The 26,096-nt window shown below is 51.0% G+C and overlaps 1 protein-coding gene across 2 annotated transcripts; it reads right to left on the reverse strand.

Moving 5' to 3' along the window:
* Positions 1-25,027, reverse strand: CACNA1F (calcium voltage-gated channel subunit alpha1 F). 2 transcript variants are annotated; one of them, XM_049643839.1, is made up of 48 exons: positions 24,932-25,027; positions 22,985-23,237; positions 22,275-22,380; positions 21,912-22,051; positions 21,524-21,666; positions 21,288-21,440; positions 20,454-20,650; positions 20,253-20,356; positions 19,392-19,549; positions 19,000-19,092; positions 18,793-18,886; positions 18,598-18,624; positions 18,299-18,459; positions 16,945-17,170; positions 15,839-16,046; positions 15,625-15,745; positions 15,427-15,508; positions 14,470-14,515; positions 14,234-14,285; positions 13,365-13,527; positions 13,049-13,178; positions 12,521-12,580; positions 12,266-12,372; positions 12,087-12,174; positions 11,530-11,637; positions 11,390-11,442; positions 10,264-10,410; positions 9,245-9,446; positions 8,993-9,151; positions 8,071-8,181; positions 7,738-7,821; positions 6,904-6,924; positions 6,569-6,697; positions 6,174-6,239; positions 5,823-5,914; positions 4,984-5,143; positions 4,629-4,756; positions 4,253-4,349; positions 3,963-4,065; positions 3,598-3,699; positions 3,301-3,431; positions 2,920-3,054; positions 2,457-2,626; positions 1,575-1,678; positions 1,324-1,455; positions 1,105-1,217; positions 512-709; positions 1-231 (listed from the first exon to the last, which is right to left on the reverse strand). In XM_049643839.1, exons 1-48 carry the CDS (start codon positions 24,954-24,956, stop codon positions 1-3), a joined length of 5,913 nt encoding a protein of 1,970 aa, XP_049499796.1. In that variant the 5' UTR covers positions 24,957-25,027. The 2 variants fall into 2 exon arrangements, with proteins under 2 accessions (XP_049499796.1, XP_049499795.1); XM_049643838.1 differs by having other exon boundaries at positions 19,359-19,549.
* Between the last annotated feature and the right edge of the window lie 1,069 nt (positions 25,028-26,096).

Genomic DNA, 26,096 nt, shown 5'->3' on the forward strand with positions numbered 1-26,096 from the left:
TCAGAGGGCATGGACACAGGCCATTTCATCTCCCAGGTCCTCCTCATCTAAGCGAGAGAGGATGGATTCCTCATCACTATAGAGTGAGCTGGTCCCCTGTGCCAGCAGATCACTGGCAGCACTGTCCATCTCGTCCAGTGTCAGGCGACACGCATCTGCAATCTCCTGCTTGGCCAAGGCCACAAAGCGTGGGTCTTGGGCAAAGAGGCCCAGGCCCTCAGAGATGAGCACCTGGGGGGCACAGATGGGATCAGAGTTGACAGAGAGCACAACATGGAGCCAAAGCAGTGTGTACAGAGGGGTCAGTGTAGATAGATGATGCATGCATGAAGGTGTACAGGGTAGTCACTGGGGACGGTCACACACACATCATGCTGAGCAGTCACAGAGCAAGGGGATAGACAGTTACATGCATAACACAGAGACTGAGGGCCCCTATTCCCTCCTTCCCAAGCTCCCACTTCCTCCCCTTCTCCCCCATCCCTCTTGCCCACAGCCCTGCTGGACTCACAGCCTCCACCAGGCTGTCGGCACTGCCCCTCTTGCCATGGCTGGAGTCTGAGTGGGTTCCAGGCACATGCAGACAGGTGAAGGTGCGCAGTGGACCACTGGATTTGCCGAGGTACCCCTCCCCCGCTGCACCCTCCTCCACCAATAACAGTGGGGCATATAGGAGCCGACCCCGCTGAGGAGGGGTTGCCCAGGAACCCTGGACCAGAATAAACATCAGGGGGATAATTATAGATGGGTGACGTGTGAAAGTTTAGGACTCAGCCCTGTGCCTGCATCTTACCACCCCCACCCCTGCAAATACAGCTGGAGTCAAACTGAATGCATATAAATCAGACTTGAGTTTATTTAAGAGCATAGAAGACCTGGATTTCAATATGAGCTTTGCCACTTACTAGCTGTGTGATCTGGGGTAAACTTCTCTGAGCCTCAGTTTCCTCATCTGTAAACTGGGACTAACCTCTGTCACAGGTACAGTGAGGGTTTTGTGAATTCATACATGCCCCATTCCTCAGAAGATGTAGTGTGTTTGATAAATTCAGCCTAGGGTGACTCTACCCTTCCAGACCTTAGCACCCTATTCCCCCATCTCACCTGCACCCTGCTGGGGCCCGAATTGCGCCCACGATGATAGGTGCCTGGGATGGGTAAATCTTCACAACTGCCCTGGCGCCGCAGACACTGGATAGTGAAGGAAGGCTTCCGACCTGGGGGTAGGGGGAGGCAGAGGGGGTGAAGAAGAATTTCAATGCCACCCCAGCCCTCTGCCCTGCTGGCCCTTGTGGGGCCCCCAGCACCCATGCCCGCTCTCACCTGCAGGTGTGGGGGGCAGCAGACGGCGGCGTGGTGCATTGTGGCCATCCACATATCTCTGGGGTCTGTGAGGCGGCAAAAGGATGGGGCGCAGGGGAGTCCCTGCCTGCTCATCTAGGTAGGAGAGCCTGTGCGGGAAAGAGGGCTGGGGGTGAGCTCAGGCTTGGGAATGGGCAATGGGGTTCCATTAGTTCTGCCCTCCTGCACATGGCTAATGGGCTCATCCTACATGTCATGGCCAGAGTCCTTGGCGGGGACTTCCTCTTCCTCATCCTGATTCTCTTGCTCTTTGGTTCCCTTGGGCTGAGGACTTTCTTCTTCTGGAATGGTGAAAATGAACCCCCCAGAGCTTCTCCTGGGGAAAGTGAAGCAAGTTAGACAGACCAGATCCACCACCCCCCCGCCCCCCAGTATGTGGCCCTGCACTGCTGGTTCCTTCTTGTTCTGTGCCCCATCCCTACAGTAGGATTTTAGGTTTTTTTTTAATTGGGAAAACTCACATAACAGAAAATTAACCTGTCATCATTTTAAAATGAACATGGGCTTTCTTTTAATACATGTTTCTCATGGGAAGGATGCAACATTTAAAAAAAAATCAAAGTTGGCCTGTTGAAGAGACACCTTCAACACAAGAACTGGGGGTGTGTTGGGAGAGGTGAGGAGGAGGCTGTCAAAGTGACAGCTAGGTGTGACTTCATTTCATTCTTTCATTATCCCTGTGAGATAAGTGCTATTATTATCCCCCTTTTACAGGTGACAAAACTGAGGACCATGGAAGTTCCACATTATGTGCTTCTTTTGTTTGTTTGTTCGTTTGTTTTTTTAAGTAAGCTTTATGCCCAGTGTGAAGTCCAATGTGGGGCTTGAACTCATGACCCTGAGATCAAGACCCTAGCTGAGATCAAGAGTCAGATGCTGAACCACCCAGGCGCCCCTATGTGTTCTTTGTATTAAACCTTTGCATTGCCTTTCTCATATGAATCTCTTCTTATCCTCTATTCCCATCTGAGCCCTTGAGTCCCTTCCACCCTTCCCAAATTTCCACTCAAAGGCCCTCTTGCCCCTGAATTATCTCCATGTATTGGCTAGTTCCTGCCTTCCCTTACAATATCCCACCAGACCCTTGACCATACCTGTGGCCATGGGATCCAGCCTGGGGCACACTGGACTGTCTGGAATTGGGAGTCTCCCCATCATCATCACTGGGCCCAAGGGAGAGTGAATCTGGAAGTCTGTCCCCGACAGGCAGAGATACAGAAATCACAGAACTCCGGCGAGATGGGGGCTGGGAGCCCGTTGGGGCCTGTGGAAGTCATAGGATTGAATGTTGCCATTCATGTTATCATATCTAAGTCACTTGGTCAGTGACACAAGTCACTTGGAGTTTATCTCCAATGACCTTACTAGGGCTGAATCTGGGTCTCACCCTCCAACAATGGATGGTAGGTATCAAATAATACCTGTTTGCCTGTTTCGGGGGGAGTACTTCTCTGGGGGCCTCCCTCCCTTCCCCCAGAGGCAGTGTCAAAGTTACCTAAGGAATTGAGGAACTATTTCTACAATCAAATTCCCAGGGGAGTGAAAACTTGTCCTCACTGTGTATGTTTCTGGATCCTTCTTATCTTCCTCTTCCTCTCCCTCCTGCCCCTCTTCCTCCTCCTCTTCATCTGTGTCACAGGTGAGGGCCTGCCGGATCTCAGGACCCAAGTTCTGTAAGCTCCTTAGACCAGCCTGTGGGGGTGAAAAAATGGGGAAGGAAGGCAGCCCAGGGTCTAAATTTCCCTGTTCATGAGCCTGCTTCCTGTGCAGGAGTGTGGGGTGGGGGAAGGGGTCCCTCAGCCGCCACTGACCCTCTGTGAGACCTGGAGCCTCCATTTCCTCATCTGTGACATTGGTTCCGCGAGATCAAGAGGGCAGTCAGCCTCAGCCACAGTCCTCCACATACTCCCACCCACGCACCCAGGCCCCTCTAAAGACCTGAAGAGCAGAGGACGTGCTTGAGGGGGCCTCATTCCCTAGTAGCCCCTTCTCCTTCCTCCGCCTGAATTTGCGGAAATAGTCCTGGATCAGAAATGTGGCGTAGAATTTGCCTACGGTGACCTCTTCCTCTGGGGGCAAGGGAGAAAAGTCAAGGTCACACAGGGGTCTCCTGTTACCCCCCTACCCAGAGCATAGGCTCCCCTTCGCCCCCCTCCATCCAGTGCTAGTTTTGTGATGGTGAGCAATCCTTTGACATTTGGGCGGGCTCAAGGAATTGGGGTGGAGCTAGCTCACCGTCAGCAGGGGGGATGACTTCATCTAGCAGCTTCTGCTTCATCCGCTTCCAGATCTTTTTGATGACAATCCGCAGCTCCTGATTGGCTTGTTCCAGGTTCCCTGCATCGGGAGAGGATGTGGGGCCTGAGCCAATAGGAAGAGCCTTTCACAGCCACTCCCTCCCTGTTGGAAGGGGCTTCACCAGCTTCTACCGCAGTCACACACCGCCCCCATTGAACTGGTGGGAAAACAGGCCTGGAGAAGCCAAAGTCACTCATTTCGAGGTTCAGAGACAGGAGCCAGGCCCATCACTCAATGAGTGATCCCTGCACCCTCCCCAGGGACTCTCCTGCTCTTGTCCTTTCTCCATCCCTCCCATGCACCTTCTGTCTTGATCTTCAAGGATGTCCGAACCAGGGCAAAGAGTGTGGCATTGAATGTCACTGTCCCATCTGAGTTGAGGGGCATGTTCATCGCCACAAGTCTCTACACACACCAGGAACATAGAACTCACTTTGAGCAAATGCCAGGGATGAAGGTACTGGATGCCCAGGGGCAGAAACCTTTAAGGATAAAGCAAAACACACCCTCCCCACCCAAGGCACACCCCTGCCCACCCTTGCCATGTGATGGACAGCCCTCTCAGAGGTGGGGGGTGGGTGGGTGCACAGACCTTGCAGGCCACTCGGTGTGGGCACAGCTTCCCAAATCCCAAGGGGGGCTGGATCCGTCTTAGCAGGGCAACCACGTCCAGGTGCTTGATGCGGCCCCTGGGGCAGGTGGGGTGGGTAGGAGGCACCGCTGGATTGGAGATAACCCCTCCAGCCCTTTCTGAAGACTCCACCAGCTTATAAATACCTCCCCTACCAACACCCCAGAGCCAACCCTATCTATGGTAGTTGAGGAAGACAGAGAACAGAGGCAGTGGAAACTTGGGGCATCTATTGACTAGGTAATGGGAGGTTCAGGTCAGAGGTTCTGTGTGTGGGGGAATGGGTGGGGCAGTGCACTGTCCCCTGCAATCCCAGTTATGTGGATACATGTCATACTTGGCTCCAGGGTCATATTCAGACCAGATCCTCTTGAATTCATCGAGGTGATGTGGGCCCAGGATGGACCAATCTCTGGTTAGATAATCAAAGTTGTCCATGATGACAGCCACAAAGAGATTTATGATCTGTGGGCCAGTGAATAGTGGGGGTTAGGTGAAGGGCAGAGTAGGGTGTGGGGGGTTGGTGGGATGCTGAGGTAAACTTATGGTTACTGGGTCACGAGTTCCTGGGTTGATGTTGTCAGACCAGCCCTTTCACCTACTCTGAAGATCTGGGCTCCCCACCTTCTCCCCAGACCCCTCAGGGACAGCCCCCATGGCATTGGTGGTGGTTGTGGGGAAACGGTCCTCACCAGGAAGGCACAGAGCATGAAGAAACTGATAAAATAGGCGATGGCAAAATTGCTGCCACAGGTAAACTCCTCACCAGGGCTGATGTCAGACTCAGGGTCACACCGACTCCCAGGAAGGCTGGCAAGCATTATCTCCTGCCATGCCTCACCGGTGGCACACCTGGGGGGTCACACAAGGGGCCATCCTTGAGGGGAGGCTATGAAGTCATGGCAAGTGGCATTGTGGGGGCTGGAGGGGTGAGGAGATGATCCACTTCTTGCCAGGGGCTGTATCTGGCACAGATAGCCTTTCAGTATTTTATTTTATTTTTTTAAGTTTTTAAAAAAATTTTATTTTTGAAAGAAAGAGCAAGAGAGATGAAAGAAAGAGAGTGAGTGCATGAAGCAGGGGATGGGCAGAGAGAGAGGAAGAGAACGAATCCCAAGCAGGCTCTGCATTGTTAGCACGGAGCCCAATGTGCGGCTCAAACCCACGAACCATGAGATCATGACCTGAGCTGATGTCAGACACTTAACCGACTGAGACACCCAAGGGCCCCAGCATTTAGATATTTTAGAAGCTGGTGTGGCCAAGATGATGACAGTCATGTTCGTGTTTTACTGATGGGGCACTGAGGCCTAAGAAGAGGATACATCTTACAGCCAGGAAAAGGATGGCTGAGGCTAGATTATTATACAAAATTCTTCAAATCACAGCCAGAAAAGACCTCAGGCAAAATGTAGCCCCATGCTGCCCTGTTATTTCTACACCTCAGGCAGTCCAGGGCCCAGACAAGGGTACTTGAGCACCCAAGGGCATGCTGGGGACCAAGGTGGCAGTGGAGGGGGGTAGATGTCACCTGAACAAAAGTAGCACAGCCTGTGGAAAGGTCTGAAAATTGTTGTTTCGGTTGATCTGTGTGCCGTCTTGAAGAGCCACTTTACCAAACATCTGTGGGCACACAGGGCATGTGTCAGAGGGGCGAACCCATGCCCCTACAAGTTGTCACTCATTTCACAACTTCTAATACTCAAAGGATCCTCACAACTCTGATGTGCAGGCACTGCACATTCCATTTCACAGGTGTGTGGACTGACTCAGCATCAACCAGCTTGTATTTCAACCCACCACCCTCATTGTGGATGAATTCTTACCCAACACCCCTCAGCAGAAGTGTGCCTGAGGGATGCTCCCTAGGGTCCCCACTTGCCTGCATCCCAATGACTGCATAAATAAAGAATATCATCGCGATGAGAAGAGCCACATAGGGCAAGGCCTATAGGGGTGGAGAAGAGGATAGATATTCAGGTCCAGGCAGAGAACTATAAGCCCCAGAATACACTGCTTCCTCAAGTCTCGGCTTGATGAGAGATGTGGCCCATCCCCAAAGTTCCCATGACTACCAGTGTCTCCCAAATGTGGACACAGTACTAAATACAATAGAATAAGGTTAGTGAGGCCAAGGTATGTTGGGAATTGGGAGCCTAGAAAAGAGAGAAAACCGGAAATGGTAAATTGCAGATGGATATGGCACACTGGGAGATGCAGTTCAGGTTGAGAGGTATGAGATGTGGGCGAGGGGTGGTCAAAGGGACAGGAGCTTACCTGGAAGGACTTGATGAATGTCCAGAGCAATGTGCGGATTCCTTCACCTTTACTGAGAAGCTTCACTAGCCGCATGACTCGGAAGAGGCGAAAGAAGGTGATGGAAATGCGAGAACTGTCTTCAGAGCTCTGAGGTTGAGGGTGTGGTTGGTATGATCAGTCTACAGTTTCCCCAGTCACCTCCCTATCTCATTCTTTGGCCCTCCCAGCCCCCAAATCCCTCAGAACTCAGGCCCCAGGGTAGTCAGAGAACATTTCTAAGGACTCTTAAGAAGCAAGGAAGGGCAGGTGGGTGTGGAAAGAAGCATAGAGTCCCTGTTGTGAGGTGGGGGTACCTCGCCAAGGTGGCCACCATTCTGAAGGGAGATACGGCCAAGACAGAGGTGATAGAGGATATGATGAGATCACAGGCCCAAATGAACAAAGGAGAAATGATGTAGCAGATATAGGGGATAATGGATGGTAGAGTCATTATTCAAGGGATTATGGAGAAGGTTATGTGGCAGTGGATCAAGATGGTTGTGGGAAAAGTTGGCAGTGAGGGTGGAAGGGAAAGAAGAAGGGACAGGAAATGATGGAAGAGAGACAATGGAGCCAATGGAGGAAATGATGGAGTCAGTGGTTTCACGAGATGATGGAGTTGAGAGAACCGATGGAGGACCCAACGGAGAAGACAGCGATGAAGATATGGAACCAGCAGCATTGTCAATTGAGGTGATAGAACCATGGAGGAGATGATGGAGCCAATGGTACAGTCATTGGTGATGACAGAGCCGTGAAAGACCCAGTGTCGGAGACAATGGAGTCAGTGGTGGAAATGGAGCCAATGAAGTAGTCAGAAGAGATGGCAGGAGTTGGTGGAGATGATGGAGCCGATGGAGGGGAATGTAGAGGCAATGGAGGAAATAATAGAAATAAAAAGAGAGTAATTTTAGGAGATGACAGAGCCAGAGGATAGGTTGCAAATGGAATAAGGGAGTTGGTGGAGGGGGACTTTGGCTAAACCTGGTAGGGACTCAGGAGATATAGAGCTAGAATGAAGAGCACTGAGTCTTCAGGAGTAGGATGGAGGTGAGTGAGGCGCCTACTCATGTGAAAGAAAGACCTGGGGTTGAGGCGAGGGAAGGTTGGTAGGAGAAAGGTGGGTTAGTGGAGAGGCCAGTCCTTACATTGACTTCAGTGACGGCAATGTCCACTACGCTGCCCACCACAATAAGAGCATCAAATGTGTTCCAGGCATCAGCAAAATAATGCTGTAGGCAGGAAAAAAGTAGATCCCTGTCTTCTCAGAGCTAGCATAGGGGACCAATAGTGGTAGGGGACACTGGGGAGGCAGGGCCCAGCTTGGACCACATGATAGGCCTGCATATGGACCCCTCTCACACCATGGTCTCAAGAGTCCTTGGTTCCTGTTCCCCGCCCCCTCCCCCGAGAGCTCTGCAATGAGCTCCACCCTAAGGAATTCACCCACTGCCGGAGAGTCTAAGGCTCGCAGGAGGCACCTTGGGTTTGAAGGCAATGATTTTGAGCACCATCTCAACGGTGAAAAGGCCAGTGAAGACCATGTTGAGGATGTCCATGGCGTAGTTAAAGGGAGCAGTCTGTTCATAGTGCTGGAGGAGAAAGTCAGGTGTGAGGACAGAGCCTGAGGCAGAGACCTCCCCACCCACAACAAAATATTTTCTGGCTTGGACTGAGGTGAGTCTGGAGATGAGATAGCATGATGGGTTGGCCAAATCCCTCACACTGTCTGTTTCTCAATAAGGATATTGGAAAGCCCAGCTCTTGATCTCCTGACTTTCCTTGCATCTACTTCTGACTAAGAAAGAAACAGAAGTCTGCTGCTAAGTAGTTTCCATGAAAACTATTTTTGCTTTCCAATAAAAGGCTCAAATGAGGAGAGCCCCGGGTACAACCTTCCCTCATTTTTCCTGCCTTGAATGCGGTTTTGATGTCTAGAGCTGTGGCAGTTATCTTGCGATAATGAAGCAGCAATCATGAGAATGAAAGCCAACTTGCTAAGAATGGTGGAGGAGAAAGAGCCTGGATACCTGATGAACCATAATCAAACAGCCCACCTCTACACTTCTTGTTATGTGAGGTAGCTATCATATATTGTTGACTCCACTATGCACATCTTTTCACATTTAGAATCTCTGACACTGGGGTACATTTCACAATCAATGGCAACTTACAATGGCCATCTGCCATTTCCCCTATATTCTTACATCTCTTAAGTCAGGATGCAACTGACAATTATTGGCCTTAGATGTGAAGAAATGTGGCAAATATTTTTATAGCTTAATCTCTGTCAGCTGGGGGTTTTGCACTTGCAGCCTAAAGCATTCCTAATGTTTCCCAGGGGGCTGTGTGGACAGAATAGGGTCCGGTGTCTGGCAGGAGTCAGGGTGGGGGAGATCAGACCTGCATGGCTAGAGCAACGGTGTTGAGCAGGATGAGCAGGAACATGAGATACTCGAAGGCAGCAGAGTTCACAGCTGCCCACACGCGATACTGATGTGGGTTCTTGGGGATGTAGCGACGGAGTGGCTGGGCCTTGAGGGCGTACTCCACACACTGGCGCTGCATATGGGTGCAGGGCATGAGTGAGCTTGGTATCTCAAGGCAAGGAGGTGGGGAGGGGTTGGTGGCCATAGGTCAGGGGTCAGAGGTCACCTGGTTCTTGTCCAGCTCACAGTTTTGGTACTCTTGCTCGCCCTGGGCACGGAAAGTAATGATGACAAAGCCCACAAAGATGTTCATCATGAAGAATGCAATGATGATGATGTAGACAATGAAGAACACTGAGATCTCCACGTGGTAATTATAGATAGGGCCCTTGTCCTCTGCGTTTGCATCGATGGCCTTGTATAGTAGACTGGGGAGCCAATGGCGGTAGATGAGGAGATATCCCAGCCCCCTCCCAGACATGCCCCCAGATACCTCATAACAAACACTCCAGAATCTCCTGCTTGGCATCCCAAAGACCCCCAAATCCCCTGACTTAACCACCTTAGACCTCCACACATACCCCAAGAGACCCCCACCTGACCTCAAAGACCCCCAATTCCCTGTCTCAGCCCTCCAGATACCTAGAGATCCCCATACAACCCTCTAGAGAATCCCTACCCTGGTCTTCCAAGACCCCCAAATCCCTTAAGTTCCCACATATCCCTAAATATCCTTCTCCAGCCACCAGGAAATCCCCATGCAGCTCCCCAGAACTCCTCCACAAGCCCCCAAAGATCTCTAAATCCTGTCCCATAAACTTGAATTCCTTGCTCCATTGCCCCCAAAGATCTTCAACTAGTACCCCTAAAGACTTGTACATCTCTCTGGAAACCCCTGAATCGCCAGCTCCATCTCCTCTGAGACCTCCCCCAGTGTCCCCTCCAGACCTCTACCTAGTCCTCCCCAAAATCCCACACCCAGTCCTCTCTAGACTTCCACCTAGCTCCTCAGAGACCTATACCCAATTCCTGGAGACACCCCTTACCCAGTTCCCAAAGCATCCCCAGCCAACTTCTGGAGGACCCCCAGCCAGTTCTTTGATATGCCCACCAGTCCCCCCAAAACCCTATCCAGTCTCAAGAGACCTTTATCACATCCCAAGGTACCTTCCCACCCATCCCAAGAAGACCCTAGCATAGACTCCTGCCCTGTTCCCTGCCCATTCCTGGGGCCCTGCTCCTCACGCAGGCCAGCCTTCGAAGGTGGAGACAGTGAACAAGGCCATCATGGCTGAAAGGACATTGTCAAAGTTGAAATCGCTGTTGACCCAGAGCCGTTCCCGGACGAGAGGCCGCGATACATCTCCATCAGGGTAGACCAGGAAGGAGCCCCTGTGGATGTTGCAGACAGGCTGGGTGGGTGAGGAAAGGTGGGGATCTGGGGAAAGGGGACTGAGGTGTAGGGCATGGAAGTAACAGGGCAGAGTGGTAGAGCTGGATATCCTGTCCCCCATTTACTGGCTGGGTGACCTTGGGTATTTAACCTCTCTGTGCTTCAGTTTTCCCTATCTATGAATTAAGGATAATACAACACATTTCCTGACTTGTTACAAGGATTAATTAAGTCACTCAATGAGAATAGTGTCTGGCATTAGTTGGTACCATATATATTAGCTATCATCACCATTATAATCATCACCACCCCCAAGAAAAAGTAACACTAATAATCAACATTTATCAGCACTAAGTATATGCCAGGCACTGTGCTTGGCTTTACATGTAATAACTTTACATTGTAGTACACTCTCCATGTAGTAACTCACTTACTCCTCACCACCACCTTGTGAGATCTGCACTCTTTTTATCCCCATTTTTCAGTTAATTAAAATGGGATTCAGCAAGGCTGAGAAATGTACCCATGTCTCATGAGATGAATTTGAACCAGGAATGCCTGACTTCAAAGCCCATGCTTTTAACCACTACCCTCTACAGTAATCTGAAGATGGAAGCCTGGGATTTGGTGGCAGTGATGGTGGGTGGGGGAGTAATTTGGAGATTTCTGGGGAGTCTGGAGTAGAATGTAAGTAACTCTGGAGAATATGGAGAGGGGTTTGGGAGAGGTATTGGGGGGTTTCTTAGGGGTTGGTGAGATATGAGGGCCTCTTCACCTCTTGGGAAAGTTCTGGGGATATATCTTGGGGCCTTGGGGAATTCAAGGGGTTTGGGGGGGCCTTGATAAAACTTGAGGGAGTCTCTGCAGTTCTTAGGAGGAAGCTCTAAGGATTCCAGGGGCCTTGGTGAGATATAGGGGCCTCTTTGGCTTTTAGTAGAGGTCAAGAGCTCCACAAAGGGCAAGGTTTTGAGCACTCACTTGCATTCTTGGGGGGTGTGTTTGGCCTCATCAGTGCAACTGTAGAATTTCCCCTGTATGGAAGATATTTGTCAGGCAGGTTCACCCTTTACTCCCCACCTTGACCCATGCCTGGACCTCCTTCCAGTGTTTCCTCCCACCTTGAAGAGCTGCACGCCAATGCAGGCAAACATGAATTGCAGGAGTGTGGTCACAATCATGATATTCCCGATGGTCCGGATAGCCACGAACACACACTGCACCACGTGCTGCAGGCACCCACAAATATGACTAACAAACACTGCGGGCCACAGCAGCTGGGGGTAGGGATTCTGGGTGTAGATGGGGCTCAGGGACTTGGGCCGGGGACATCTGGTCATGGATCAGGGATGTATGGTCAGGGACATATGGTCAAGGGGCAGTGCTACGGGCCAGGGACATGTGGGCACCAACCAGGAATAAGTGTTTACCAGGAAGGGATATGTGGTCACATTTCAGGAACTTGTATCAAAGAAATGTGGCCATTGGTAAGGGATTTATAGTCACTTGTAAGGGACATGGGTGAGGCCACATGATCAGTGGTCAGGGATGTGTGGTTACAGATTGGGTCCAGGCTGTGCGGTCATGCACCAGTGCAAACGGTCAGTCTGATTAGAGATCTTGGCCCTAGCAGTGGGACAGGGCATGGGTCCTGTGGATTTGGGTGGGGCTGGGTTACCTTGAGTCCCTTGGCCCTGTTGATGGCTCGGAGAGGCCTCAGTACTCGGAGGACTCTCAGAATCTTCACCACTGAGATGGCACTGGAGCTGGGGAGGGGTCAGTCCTCAGTCCCTGGCCCAGGCTTAGCTTCCATTCTGGGAGGACTGGAGTGGGCAGGGGGTAGGGAGAGTCACTCACTGGATACCAAAGGAGATGAGGGACACGCTGACCACCAGCAGATCCAACAGGTTGAACCAGCTACGGCAGAAAGAGCCTCGGTGCAGGAAGGCCCCAAACACTGTCATCTGTGGAAAGGTAGAGGGACATCAGGCTAGACTCCAGGTGTGGGGATAGAGAGGGGAGGAGGGTGTAGAAACAGGAGAGGTGGGCTGCAGGGGTGGGTGCAGAGTGGATTGGGGCAACTGGGGGTACAACTGGGGGCTTGTTAGTTACCTTTAGTAAAATCTCCACAGTGAAAATGGAGGTGAAAGCATAATCAAAGTACCCTAGAATCTGGCAGGCAAGAGAGAGGCAAAGCCACTGAATCATAACTGGGGGGAATCCTAAGTGTGTGTGTGTGTGTCTGTGTGCACCTCTCTGTAAGTTTTCCTGTCCCTCCCACACCCTCTCCTTCCTCTCTCATCATCATCAAGGACTTCGCTATAAGGCAAAAGTCTTGGCCACCAGAAAGACTGGGGTTCAGATTTGGGCAGATTTGGGCTCCTCTACCTCTGCTCATCTATATTGGTGCCATTGGCCTGCTCAACCTCTCTGAGCCCAAGCTTCCTCCTCAGCCAAATACTGATCTCCCTGGTGTTTCCCCAAGTGTGCACAGTAAGGGCTGGCACCTGCAGCAGCTGCCATTATCACTCTTCTCTTTCTGCCCAACTAGGATCTTCTCCGTGTCTCCAGCCTGGCCCCAGCTTGTGCCCAGCAGGACCCCCCAGGAGTGTCCCCCCCAGCCCCCAGCCAAAGGCTCACGTGGTTGCGGAAGGAGTGGGCTCGGATGGGGTCCTCAGCGGCCAGGGATACGCTGCTGAGGATGATGAACACCAGGATAAGATTGGTGAAGATATGATGGTGGATGAGGGTGTGGCAGGCCTTCCTCAGCCTGGGGAGTAGGGAATGGGTTTTGGTCAGAGCCCAGGACCACAGAGTTGGTTGGGAGAGCCCAAGGGACACAGTTCAGGCTCTGTTGAATCAGGCCATGCACCCTGCCAGAGCCCTGGCTGCTTCCTGGCCCTCCACCTGCCCTATCCCCTCCTGCCTTGGCCCCCTACCCACTCCCAGCACTCACGGGTTCGTTTGGCTGAGACAGAAGAAGGCACTGCCCTCAGGGATGGGTACCACCTTCTCCTTGGGTACAACTTCTTGCAGGAGTTCCACACGCCCTGCACCTTCTTCCTCCTCTTCCTCCTCTTCCTCCTCCTCCTCCTCCTCCTCCTCTTCTTCCTCCATGCCTGGCACCAGAAGATCAAAATACAGACAATTAATTGAGAAAATGTATGTAAAGCACCTACAATAGTGCTTGTCATGTGGCAAACTCACTGTTGTGTCTCCAGCACTTAGAACAGTGCCTGGGGCACAGTAGAAGCTGAAGAAATGTGTGTTGAATGAACATCACTATCCTCACAGTCAAATACACACTACTTTATAATAAAGGCTCTGAGAAGTTCTGCAGTAAAACAAAATGTCTGTTTCTCTTCTTTATTTTTATTTTATTTATTTATTTATTTATTTATTTAATTTTTTTTTTCAACGTTTTTTATTTATTTTTGGGACAGAGAGAGACAGAGCATGAACAGGGGAGGGGCAGAGAGAGAGGGAGACAAAGAATCGGAAACAGGCTCCAGGCTCCGAGCCATCAGCCCAGAGCCATCAGCCCAGAGCCATCAGCCCAGAGCCTGATGCGGGGCTCGAACTCACGGACCGCGAGATCGTGACCTGGCTGAAGTCGGACGCTTAACCGACTGCGCCACCCAGGCGCCCCGTCTCTTCTTTAATCTCAACATCCCAAATGGTGTTGGCCAAACCCCAAGCCCATTATTTTCAAGATGATTTCAGAAAAGGCTTCTGCTCAGAGAGAGGAGTCTCAGGGGTCAAGAGCTCTGCCTGGGTGCTGTCTCTAAGGTCCCACACTTCCTCCACCTGCCCCTGCCCACTTGCCTGCTCCTTCATTCTTTCTGCCCTCCTCTTCCTCATTCTCCCCACCAGGCGCCTGGGGACAGAAATATGGGGGTCACTGATGGTGGGGGAGGCACTATAGGATGGACCCAGGGGAGGCATGGAAGGAACATAATAATGGAGGAATGCACAGGCAGAAGATGGGGGTTAAAGATATACACATATACAGGTATTGATGGTAATGGGAGGTATAGACAATGCGCAGGTTTCTAACTCACCAATACTCCATTTTCCTGTGGGGGATTCCCCTCACCACTCTTCTCCCTGTGTGAGGAAAGGGGGAGTGATTGCTAAGGTTTGCAGTAGATAGGCAAAGCTTAGGGGGAGTCAATGTAGTCAGAACAGACCTTTCTGAGGTCCCATAGAACCTCCCTGGTTCCGCCCTCATCCTCACAGTCTGTCCTTTTCACAGCAGCCAAAGGGGTCCTGTTAAATCTTAAGTCTGGCACATTCTTCGTCTGATCACACCTCTCCCATGGATCCCACTCACTTAGAGCAAAAACTGAAGTCCTTGCCATGCCCAGAATGCTCCTAGTATGGCCTTCCTATTCTCCCATTTGAGCTCACCTCCTACCACTCTCCTCCTTGCTCACCCCACTCCAGACTCACTGATTTCCTTGGTGGTTTTTGTGAATGTGCTGAATGTGCACCTCAGGACCTTTGCACTTCCTTTCCTTTTGCCTTGAGCACTCTTTCCCCAGATATTTTCATGGCTCACTCCCTCACTTCACTTGGGTCTCTGTTCAGCGGTCACCTCCACATAGAGGCCTTCCTTGACTACTTAACCAAAATAGCAATCTTCATTTCTCTCTATTCTTTTATTCCATTTTCTTTGCTTCATTACATATTATTAATATATATTTAATTAACTTACGTTATATATTCATTTGTTTGTGTTTTGCTTGCCTTCCCTAACTTCATGAACATGTTAGCTTCATGAAGGTGAAGACTTTGTCTACCTTGACCCCTCTTGTCTCCACAGTGTCTAGAATATGGCCTGGCACAAAGTAGGTGCTCAATGAATGCATGTTGAATGAATGGGGACTGGTAGATTGGATCTGGGGATATGGATTGCCAGGGTGGCTGAGGCATCTCTGATGGTGTGGGATGTATGTGTGGGGACCCAGTCAGGGATCCCAGGGAGAGACTGTCTTGATGGCAGAGCCAGACATCACCTGCCCTTGTCTTTGGCAGTTCCTGTGTCTCCACTGGCCAGGTTATCCACAGCAATGGCGAGAAACACGTTCAAAAGGATATCTGGGGTGAGTTCAGGCTACAACGGATGAAGAAGCAGCCTGCCTGTGGGCCATCAACAACCTCCTATCTTACCCCATGTTCTACCAACACCCAGCCCCCCAAAGCTCCAAGGATACAGTTGCCGCAGATGAAGAGGATGATGAAGTAGACGCAGACCAGCATTCCTGGGAAAAAGGGGCCACCATAGGCCATGATACCATCATACATGACCACGTTCCAATCCTCACCTGTCAGGATCTGAGGGTGGGAGTTCACTGTGAATCTCTTTGGACCCCCCACCGTATGGTCCCCCCCTCCAGACCCACCTATTCCATGCTTTCCAGGCCCCACCTGAAAGACAGTGAGGAGGGCCTGGGGGAAGGTATCGAAGGTGCTTCGCTTGGTGTGGGTCTGATCAAAGTTGAACTTGCCCCCAAACAGCTGCATGCCAAGCAGGGAGAAGATTATGATAAAGAGGAAGAGAAGAAGCAGCAACGATGCGATGGATTTCATTGAATTGAGCAGGGATGCCACCAAATTGCTCAGAGATGCCCAGTGCCTAGAATAGAGATGGAGGTAGGGTGGACATGTCCAGTGGTGAGTCAGGAGCAAGGGCAGGATGCCAGCTTGGGATGCACTGGGGGTGGGCTGGGTTAAAATGAACTTTGGAGTTGGGTTGAGGTGAAAATAAGAAGTGAGGGGAAGATTGAGTTTGGGGTTAGGGTTGGTGTTAAGGGTGTAATGACAGATGAAGTTAGGATGGAGGTTATATGGAAATTGATGAAGTTAGAATTGGGTTCAGGTTGGGACTGGGGCTGGGATTGGGGTTAGGAACTATAGCTGGGGTTGGGGTTGGGGTTAGGGGTTAAGAGAGTATTTGGTGTTTTAGATGGCTGAGTTGGGGATAAAGTTGTGTTTGAGAGTTGGATAGAGGAGGGGATAGGGATGAGATAGAGTCTGGGGCTGGAGTTGCAGCTGGAGATAGGTTGCTGGTTAGGAGTTAGGGACATGGAGGTTGTGGTTAGTGATGGGGCTGGGGCTGCAAGTTAGGGATGAGATTGGAGATGAGGCTGGCTTTGGGATTGGGTGTTGGAGCTGTAAATGAGTTTGGTATAATGAGTGGCTGGGGGTTGGAGTTAGAGATGGTGTAAGGTTAGGGATGAGTATGGAGTTAGTTCAGAGATGGTGCTGGGAATAATGTTTTAGCTGGAGCTGAGGTTGAGGAAGGGGATGGAAATGGAGTAGACACCCTCCCCAATGGACTTTAATGTCCATGAGGCAGGAACTTGTGTCTGCTCTGATTCCTGGGGTTTCCCAGGACCTGGAAGGGTGTCTGGCCCACAGTATGCCCTCAATGGATATTTGCTAAATGAACGGTGATGCAGATAGTCACTGGAACTGGGGAGGCAGCTGTTGGGGCTGTGCTTGGGGCCCCAGTCCTCCCCCGCCACACACACCTAGTGACCTTAAAGATCCTGAGGAGGCGCACACATCGGAGCACTGAGATGCCCAGGGGCTGCATGGCGCCCACCTCCACCAGGGTGGTCTCCAGGATGCCCCCGCAGACCACAAAGCAGTCAAAGCGGTTGAAGAAAGAAGAAACATAAGCAGAGGGGCCAAGACCGTACAACTTGAGAAGCATCTCCACCGTGAACAGACAGAGCAAAACTTTGTTGGCATACTCTGTAGGGAGAAGGACAGGGGTGACCGAACTGGCCAATTTCCTTGGAGATGTGCAGGGAGGTAGGGGCCACAGGGCGATCTGAGGTAGCTGGTATCAGGCAAGACACAGGTTGGTAGTAGCTCTAGGGTTAGGAATTGGGGTGAATTTATAGGTCAGAGTGGGTGAGGTTTTGAGGGGCTTGGAACTGGGGTGAGGGACAGAATTGGGGTGGGGGCCTTGGTGAGCCTCCATGAGTTCAGGAAAACTCCAACTCAAAGGTAGCATTGGAGTCTGGGGTTTAGTTGGGACTGAGGCTGGTTTGAGGCTTGCAGTGAGAAGTGTGTTCAGTATTCAGGTTGGGGTTGAGGTGAAAACAAGTAATAGTAAGAGCTAACACTTAATAGCACTCTATGTGGGTCCAGCAATGTTCTAAGCACCTTTCACTTCAACTCACTTAATCCCCCCCAACCACCCCATGAAGCAGATAAAATTGCTGTCCCCATTTTAAAAAATGTTTTGTTTATTTATTTTTGAGACAGAGAGATGGAGAGCGAGCAGGGGAGGGGCAGAGAGAGAGGGACACAGAATCCCAAGCAGGCTCCGCGCTGTCAGCGCAGAGGCCTACGTGGGGCTCGAAATCATGAACCCTGAGATCATGACCTGGGCCGAAGTCAGATTCTTAACCCACTGAGCCACCCAGGTGCCCCATATTGTCCACATTTTGTAGATGGGGAAACAGAGAGATGGAGGGGTTAACCCATCCAGACAGTGTGGAGTTAAGATTCTGGACTCTGGAGCCATCTGCCTGACTCACTTACTAGCTGAGTCCTGGGATTAATCAGTGAACTCTTCACTACCTCATTGCTCAGTACTTTGTGCCTTAGCACTTAATTCACACAATGTTTTGGTGAAGAGAAATTGACTTAATACATGTAAAGTGCTGAGAATGGAGCTTGATGCACACAAGTGCTACATAAGTGTAAGCTACAACGTGGGGTGGGACAGGCTAAGGTTTCTGCATTTATTAGGGCAGGAATGCAATGTCTGGGGGTCTGAGGAACCCTAGAGATCCTGGACTTGGGTTTCTAGGGTGGAGGGAATTGGGGACTGGGGAAGAGGGCTGGCAGTCTGCGAGGGGAGGTACGCACCCTGGATCTGCGTGAGCCATACGGGCTGCCCGTGGTGCTCTGAGGCGATGGTCAGTGTGTTGAGGAAGACGAGCAGCAGCACGGCCCAGTAACAGGCATTGGACTTCACCGCCCGCCGGCAGCGCACCCGAAGGCCCCGATTGGCTCTGCGGAGGCAGCGGCTGAGGGGAAATGCGAGCCCACTGATGAAATCACCTACCTAAACCAAGCCTGGGGGTGCTCAGTTGGGTAGCCCGGTAGTCATGGGGGACTCGGAGGTGGGGCTTACAAAGTCATGGGGTCCAAGGATCCCAACTCACCAGACCTTGGTTTTCATGATCTTGTTTCTGGAAAAGAGGATGGGAGGTGGGCGTCATAAAGGACTAAGGGGCAGTCAGTGGCTGGGGTTGCAGGTGGGGGGCTGGGATCAAGGTTCGAGGGTAAAGTAAGGACTGGGGTCAGGGTCTGGACTGGGTTCTGGGCTGGGTCAGGGGTTAAGGGCTGCGGGCCCTCACAGGCAGCGTGTACAACCGGCCAGAGCCCCCTCCTCCTCTTCCTCATCGCCTGGGGTCTCTGTCATCGAACCAGTGTCACTGGCTGGGAGGCTGGCTGTGGTCAGGGTGGGAATAGAGGTCAGTCCGTGAAGACCCAAAGGCTCCACACTTGGCTTTCTTCTCTGTCTACCCATCCTGTCCTCCTCCCCAACCTGGATGGACCCTCACCATGGCTACTGGTGGAGTGTGTGGAGCGGGTGGAGTGACTGAACCAGCGCAGACGTCCACGTCTCCTAGTGGTTAGCTCTGCCAGTTGTGGCCCTGCGGGGTGAGGAGTACATTTGGGGAGCATGGCTTGAGGCTGGGTTAGGGCCAGGCGTGCATGTATGGCAGGGGGGCTGTTATTTGGAATCTTTGTTCTGGGTATAGTCTGGGAAGGGTATTGGGGTCTGCGTCTGGGTCTGTATTCTAGGTCAGAACTAGGGGCTGGGCCTGGAGTCGTTGCCGGTTTGGGCTGGGTCTCAGGAGGGTAGCCCACATCTGAGGCATGCGTGGGGCAGGGAATGGGCCAGAATGGGATTGCCTACGGTGGCCAGCCCTGCCCTCTTCAGCCATAGAACCAAAGTTGCCATCAGCTGAGGACTCTTCGATGTCCAGCTCCTCCGCCTGCATGATCCAGTCCAGGTAGCCCCGGAGGTCCTCCTCCAACTGCTGCTTCTCCCGAAGCTTCTGGAAGTCCCCTCGTGCTTTTGCCTTCTCCCTTTCCTTGGAGAACTCTCTGAGGGAGGAAGATAGAGGGCTGCGAGGGGGGACCACCCTGGCTCCCATACCTTTATCATTCCAGCCTCACCGGCCTCCTTGCTGTTCTTTGAATAGGTCAAGCACATTCTAGCTTTGCAGAAGCAAAGGCTGTTCCCTTTGCTTGGAACACTTTCCTCAGACATCCACATGGCCCATTATCTCATCTGTGTCACATTTCTACTCAGATAACACTTTCTCAAGGAGGTCTGTCCTGATTGTCCCTATTTATAATTGCAAGATTTGCCCATTTCTATTTTTATCAATCCTTTCTTTCCATAGCACAGATTCCATACGAAACACTACATATGTGAGTTGCCTGGCTGACTCAGTTGGTAGAGCACACGACTCTCAGCGTTGTCAGTTCAAGCCCCACGTTGGGCGTGGAGTCTACTTAAAATAAAAAACAAAAATAAAAATAAACCACTATGGGTGTGCACGCATGGGTGTATACACAATCTACTGTGTATGTTGCTATTCTCTCCACCACAGTGTAATATCCAAGAAGACAGGGATTTTTGTCTTTTATTCCATTCCTAAAATGGTGCTTGCACACAGATGTTCAATGTTGACTCACTGAATGAAGGGGTATTTCAGATGGGTTCTGAAAGAGTGCCTAGGAGTGTGCTAGGAACAAAAAAAATGGGAAAGGGACTATTGGCGAAGTTGTCTAAGCTTCTCACCCACTCAGGACACCAAGCACAAGGTTGAGGACGAAGAAGGACCCAAAGATGACGAGACTCACGAAATATAACCAGGGCAGCTCATACCCCATGGCATCCTGCATCTGGGGAGAGAGAGGGCATGCATCTCTCAGGATATGCAGACACTCTCGGAGGAAAGGCAGGTACAGTCTCGCGCTGTGCGCCCGCCATCCACCTCACCCAGTAGAGCACATCTGTCCAGCCTTCCATGGTGACGCACTGGAAGACCGTCAGCATGGCGAAGAAGAAGTTGTCGAAATTGGTGATGCCTCCGTTGGGCCCTGCCCAGCGCCCGCGGCACTCGGTCTGGTTCAGTGTGCATGCACGCCCCGAGCCAGAAGACGCACAGGGCGACGGGTCCTCCTCCGCTTCCACGTCTGTGGGGAGATCAGTTCCGATTCTGAAGCACGTCTCCCACCCCCCCCCCGCCCCGCCCAGTCATGGCTACCCTGTAGCCCCGCCCACCTGGGAAGTTCAGTATGGGGTTCGAGATTTTTCTAAATCAAGGGCAAGGTTAAGTTCCTAACTCTGCTAGGTCAGGATTCTGAACCACTGGAAAGTTGTGAGTCCCAGCTACAGGTATCCGGGTAGTGGAATTGTAAAATTTAGGTTGGAATCTTGTAAATAACAGTGAGACTTGAGCCTGGGGGAGGAGTCCTGTGAATTGGGAAGGGTCTCTTGAAAATGGAGTGGGGGCAAGGCTCGGGCTGAGGTCTGGATGAAGGGCCTGAGTATATGGGGTCAGTCCTGGAGGATGGTGTCGAGTGCAGGGTAGGGCCTTGGCCTGTGAGTGGAGACTTGTGATAGAGGGAGGAGCTATTAGCAAAGGGGCGGTTGTAGTCTGGGATTGAGGGCAGAGTCTTGAGTAAAGGGATAGGGCTTGCTTATCTGGAGGTGGAGCCTAAGGTTGGGGGCGGAGTCTCGTGGATTTGAGTGGGTTTCAAGGAGAAGTGGGTGGGGCCTAGTAGCCAGTGGAGGGGAGTGTCCTGTACGGGGAGGGGTGGAATGGCTGACCAGATCCCAGGAAGTAACATGTCTTGTGCATTCGTCCAAGGAACAGCTCGAGTCCGATGATGGCATAAATGATGATGACGAACAGCACGAGCAGTGCGATGTGCAGTAGTGGCACCAGCGCCTTCATGATGGAATTAAGCACGATGTGCAGGCCTGTGGGGACCGAGGGGCGGGGTCAGCTTAACCCTCTCCTGCTCCCCTCCCCCACCCCCAACCCCCGGGGGCATGCCACTCACTTGGGACCCCAGACACCAGCCTCAGTGGCCGCAGCACCCGAAAAGCCCTCAACGCCTTCACATCGAAGCCCCCCGGCTTCCCCCCGGTATGTGGGGTGTCTCTCGGCCGACCAGGGCCCTGCTCCAGTAGCACGCTAAACAGCCTGGTGGGGTAGCACGGAATTAGGAGGCAGAGGTCCGGCCTTGGGCCCTCCCTCCACCCCTCCCTTCTCGGAAAAGCACGAGTCCCTGTAACTGGAAATGCAAACAAGTTTAAAACATGTTAATATTCTTGATTCTGGCTGCCAGATGGAGGCAGTCGGAAGCAGACTTTCCCCTGAGTCCTGAATTCAGCGGGCCTGGGGTAGGAAGTTGAACTAAGGTGGGGATGTTCCTCGCAGACGCGTACCCGACCACAACGATGATGAAGTCGAGTAGGTTCCAGCCATTGCGGATGTAGGCGCTGGGATGGAGCACCAGCCCATAGGCCACGATCTTGAGCACAGTTTCCACAGTGAAAATCACCAGGAATACGTACTCCACTTGCTCCTGAGGGCGGAGCCGGGGGTGAGGTGGGAGAGCAGGGAGTTATTTGGGGGTGGGGCTTGAGGGGGGCCGGGGAAGGGAAGCTTAGTCGGGGACCTAGGGTGGGGCTGGATGGGGGCGGGCCATCTGGGTCAGAGAGGAGCGGGTGTGGGGAGGATTGAAAGGTTGTGGTGTGGTTCTACTGGGGCTGTATCTGGCTGGAGGTGGCGGGGGTGGTGAGCCTCACCAGGTTGTGGTTGGCAGTATTGGAGTCATCCTCTGGGAAGGGGATGTAGACCCCCAGGGCTACACAGTTGGCAAAGATGGTCAGCAGGATGAGGATGTCGAAGGGCCTCAGGTGGATAGTCAAGGACCCAGGCAGATAGGCCTCAGAATATCCCCACATTCCCTTGGGGCCCTCCCCACCCAATGTTGGCGCTTGACCCAAGGTAACCAGCCCTGACATTCCCAACCCCTGCCCTGACCAAGGCTTTGACTTTGAACCCCCTGGAAACCTTAGACATCCCCAACTCTTGCTGTGATTTAGTCTTTCACTCTTGACACTCCCCCTCCCCGCAGTGACCTTCACCTTTCTCAACTCACCTTCTAATCCAATTCTTGGCTCTTTTTTTTTTTTTTTGAGAGAGAAAGAGAGAGGGAGAGAGAGAGACAAAGTGCAAGCAGGGAAGGGAAAGAGAGAGAGGAGGACAGAGGATCTGAAGCGGTTCTGCACTGATAGCACAGAGCCCATGTGGGGCTCGAACTCACGAACTGTGAGATCATGATCTGAGCCAAACTTGGATGCTTAACTGCCTGAGCCACCCAAGCACCCCCAATTCTTGACTCTTGATCCCTAGTGACCTCAGCCCTCCTCCATTCCAGCCCTGGCCTAATCCTTGATTCTTGGTACCCTGGTGACCCTCACCCCTGAGCGCTGCCCCTGGTTTCCAAGGATGCTTCCACTCCACAATGCTGATGCAGGACCGCCGCAGGGGGTTGGCCAGAGTGAGGCAGAAGAGCGCTCGGGGTGACCGCTGGGCACTGGCCACTGCCACTGTCTTGTGCTTACTGTGCTGAGTCCTTCGCTTAGAGGTCCCCAGGCCTGATGCCCCGCTGATTTCTTCACCCCCTGATGCTGGAGGCCCAGGGCACAGCCCCCATTCAGGACCAGGGCCTGTCCCATTGGCTGGACTGGGCTCTGGGATGGTGTCTGTGTGGAGAAACCAAGTCAAGGAGGGACTGGTTATTAGGGCAATCATGGCTACCTCCTTCCTGATCCCATCCCAGTGTGTGGGGGAAGAAGAGCTTGTAAAATTAGGGAAAGTTGGGGGGTGCCTGAGTTAAAAATTGAGGGGTGAGAATTGGTGTTGGAATTGATTGGGGGTTGAGAGAGTTTATGGAGAACGGAGGGTGACGTTACATTTCCAAGTAAAGTAGTATTTGCTGTTAGACTTGGTAGGGAGTTTAAATTGGCTTGGGGTAGGATTGAGTTTATAGCTGGAGGCAAATTTAGGGTTAAATTCAAGTGGTGGATTTCTGGGTTGGGTTTAAATACCGGTGGGAGTGGAGTGTGTTTAAGATAGGATTTAGAGTTAGGACTGGGTGTTTGAATGAGTTGGGATTAGAATTAAGATCAAGATTAGGGTTAAAGTTAAGTTTGAATGGGATTTGAATTTGGCATTGGTGTTTTCAGCTAAGGCCATTCCCAATTCCCATGGCCTTGTTTCAGCCTCTGTGAGGCAGTAAGTTGGCTTGGTTAAGATCCCAAGCTTTGGAGAAAACAAGCTGTCTGAGTTTAAATCCTAACTCTGCCACTTGGTAGCTGTGTGTAGTCTTGGGAAAAGTTGCACAACCTTTCTGAGCCTCAATTTCCTTATCTGTGTAATGGAGTGATAAGAGTACCTACGTTTTAGAGTTGTAAGGATTAATGAGTTTAGCATTCAGAATAATGTCTGGCACCAACTATTATTCCTATTTTGTAGGTAAGGAAATTGATGCAAAAAGAGATTAAGTGATTTGGTGAAGTGGCTGAATTGGGATTCAAATCTATGCAATTTCTTTTTTTTTTAATTTTTAAATGCTTTTATTTATTTTTGAGAGAGACAGAGAGAGACAGAGAATGAACAGGGGAGGAGCAGAGAGAGAGGGAGACAGAATCTGAAGCAGGCTCCAGGCTCTGAGCTGTCAGCACAGAGCCGGACGCGGGACTCGAACTCACAAGCCATGGTATCATGACCTAAGCAGAAGTCGGATGCTTACCCGACTAAGCCACCCAGGCACCCCAAACCTATGCAATTTCTGACTCTAAGCCTTCATGACTTACTACCACCAAGAGTGTTAATTCTCTCTCCTCTCTCTCTCTCTCTCTCTCTCTCTCTCTCTTAGTCCTTAAAAATGGATCTGCACTCTTTTTGGAAAGTCAGAGACCTACTCATTAACAGTATTGATATCCAGATATTGGGGCTGAGGTTAGGTGAATTTAGAGCTCATAGTAAGGGCTGTATCTATGTTGGTGTTTAGACTCTAACAGGAGTTTGCCCTTTGGTTGGTAAGGTTTGTGTTGGGATTAAGCTTGGGGCTGGCTTTGGAATTGGACTCGGGGTGGGCACTAAAATAGAGGTTGGGGCCAGGATTAGGGTCGGGATTCAGCTGGGAACTAAAGCTGTGGATGGGGCTGGGAGGCCATAGGTGCAGGGTCTAGGTCAGGCTGAGAGTCACGGTTCAGGTGGTGGTAAGGCTATGTTTGTTGCTGGATGGGATGGAAACAGGGTGATGTGGTTCTGATCCCCTGGTGGCTCTCCGGGAGTGGGGTCCTGTTGGGCAGGAGATGGGTCAGAGGGACAGAGGGTAGAGCAGAGCCCAGGCTTGCTCCAAGGGTCTATAGGGGTGGAAGGCTGCTCTCACCTTTCCCGCTTTCAGATGCCGACATCCTCCTTTCGAGGTTGAAGAGCCATCTGCACACAGCCTCCCTCTCTTCCCCCAGCTTTAGAGAGATTAAGGTCACAGGGCGGGGCCATAGCAGGGTTGGATGGGAGGGTGAGTAGGGGCAAAGAGGATATTTATGGGCCAGGGCTTGGCAACAGAAATGGCACTGATTTTTAAAAAATATTTTTGTAAACTACATACCAGCACCAGTCAGAAATTAAAATAAGAAAAAGGATATCACTTCCCAACAGTATCTGAACTTTGAAGTACATAGAGATAGACCTAACACAATATACATATGGGCACGATCTCCATGGGAAAAAATGATCAAATATTATCAAGTGATTAAAGGGGACCTAACCAAATGGAGAGATATGTTAAATTTACTAATAGAAATAGTCAATGTTGTGAACATTTCAATTCTTCCCAAAATGATCTAGAGATTCAGTGTAGTCCGGAACGAAATCCTAAAAGATTTTTCCATGGAATTTGACTAATTGATTCTAAAATGTATATCGATACACAAAGGACCTAGAAAAGCCAAAATCCTTTGAAAAAGTACAATATGGGAGGACATTCCAGATCACTGTTTACTGTTATAAAGCTACAGTAATTAAGAACAGAACAGAGTTCAGAAACTGAGCCCCACATATATGTCCACATGATTTATGACAAATGTGGCTCACATTTGGCTCACACCCTGACAAATGTGACAAATGTGACTCACACCCTGCTCAGTGGAGACAGGGTGGTCTTTTTAATGAATGGGGATTTCATGAATGTTTACTGTGCAATTATTCTTTGGAGTGTACACATATGTAAACAAATTGAAAAAAAGCATTACAGAATGCATGAATACTAGTGATTACAATGTATGTAATGCTTTGCTACTGTATTATGTGTCAGGTACACGGTAACAATGCTTTACATGAATTAATTGTTTTAATCCTAGGAAGCAGGTATAGTGATAGTTCTATTTTAGATGAAGAAACTAAGACACAGGGAAGTTATGTAACCTGCCCACCGTTGCACCTTTAGCTACTTGAGCTAAAGACTTGAGCTAAAAAGCTAAGATTCAACCGTAGCCGCGTTACGCTAAAGCCCCAGCCCTTAACTTGTACACTTTTACAACGGTAAGATGAAT

Source organism: Panthera uncia, chromosome X (assembly GCF_023721935.1).
Source record: "Panthera uncia isolate 11264 chromosome X, Puncia_PCG_1.0, whole genome shotgun sequence".
Taxonomy (NCBI): Eukaryota; Metazoa; Chordata; class Mammalia; order Carnivora; family Felidae; genus Panthera; species Panthera uncia.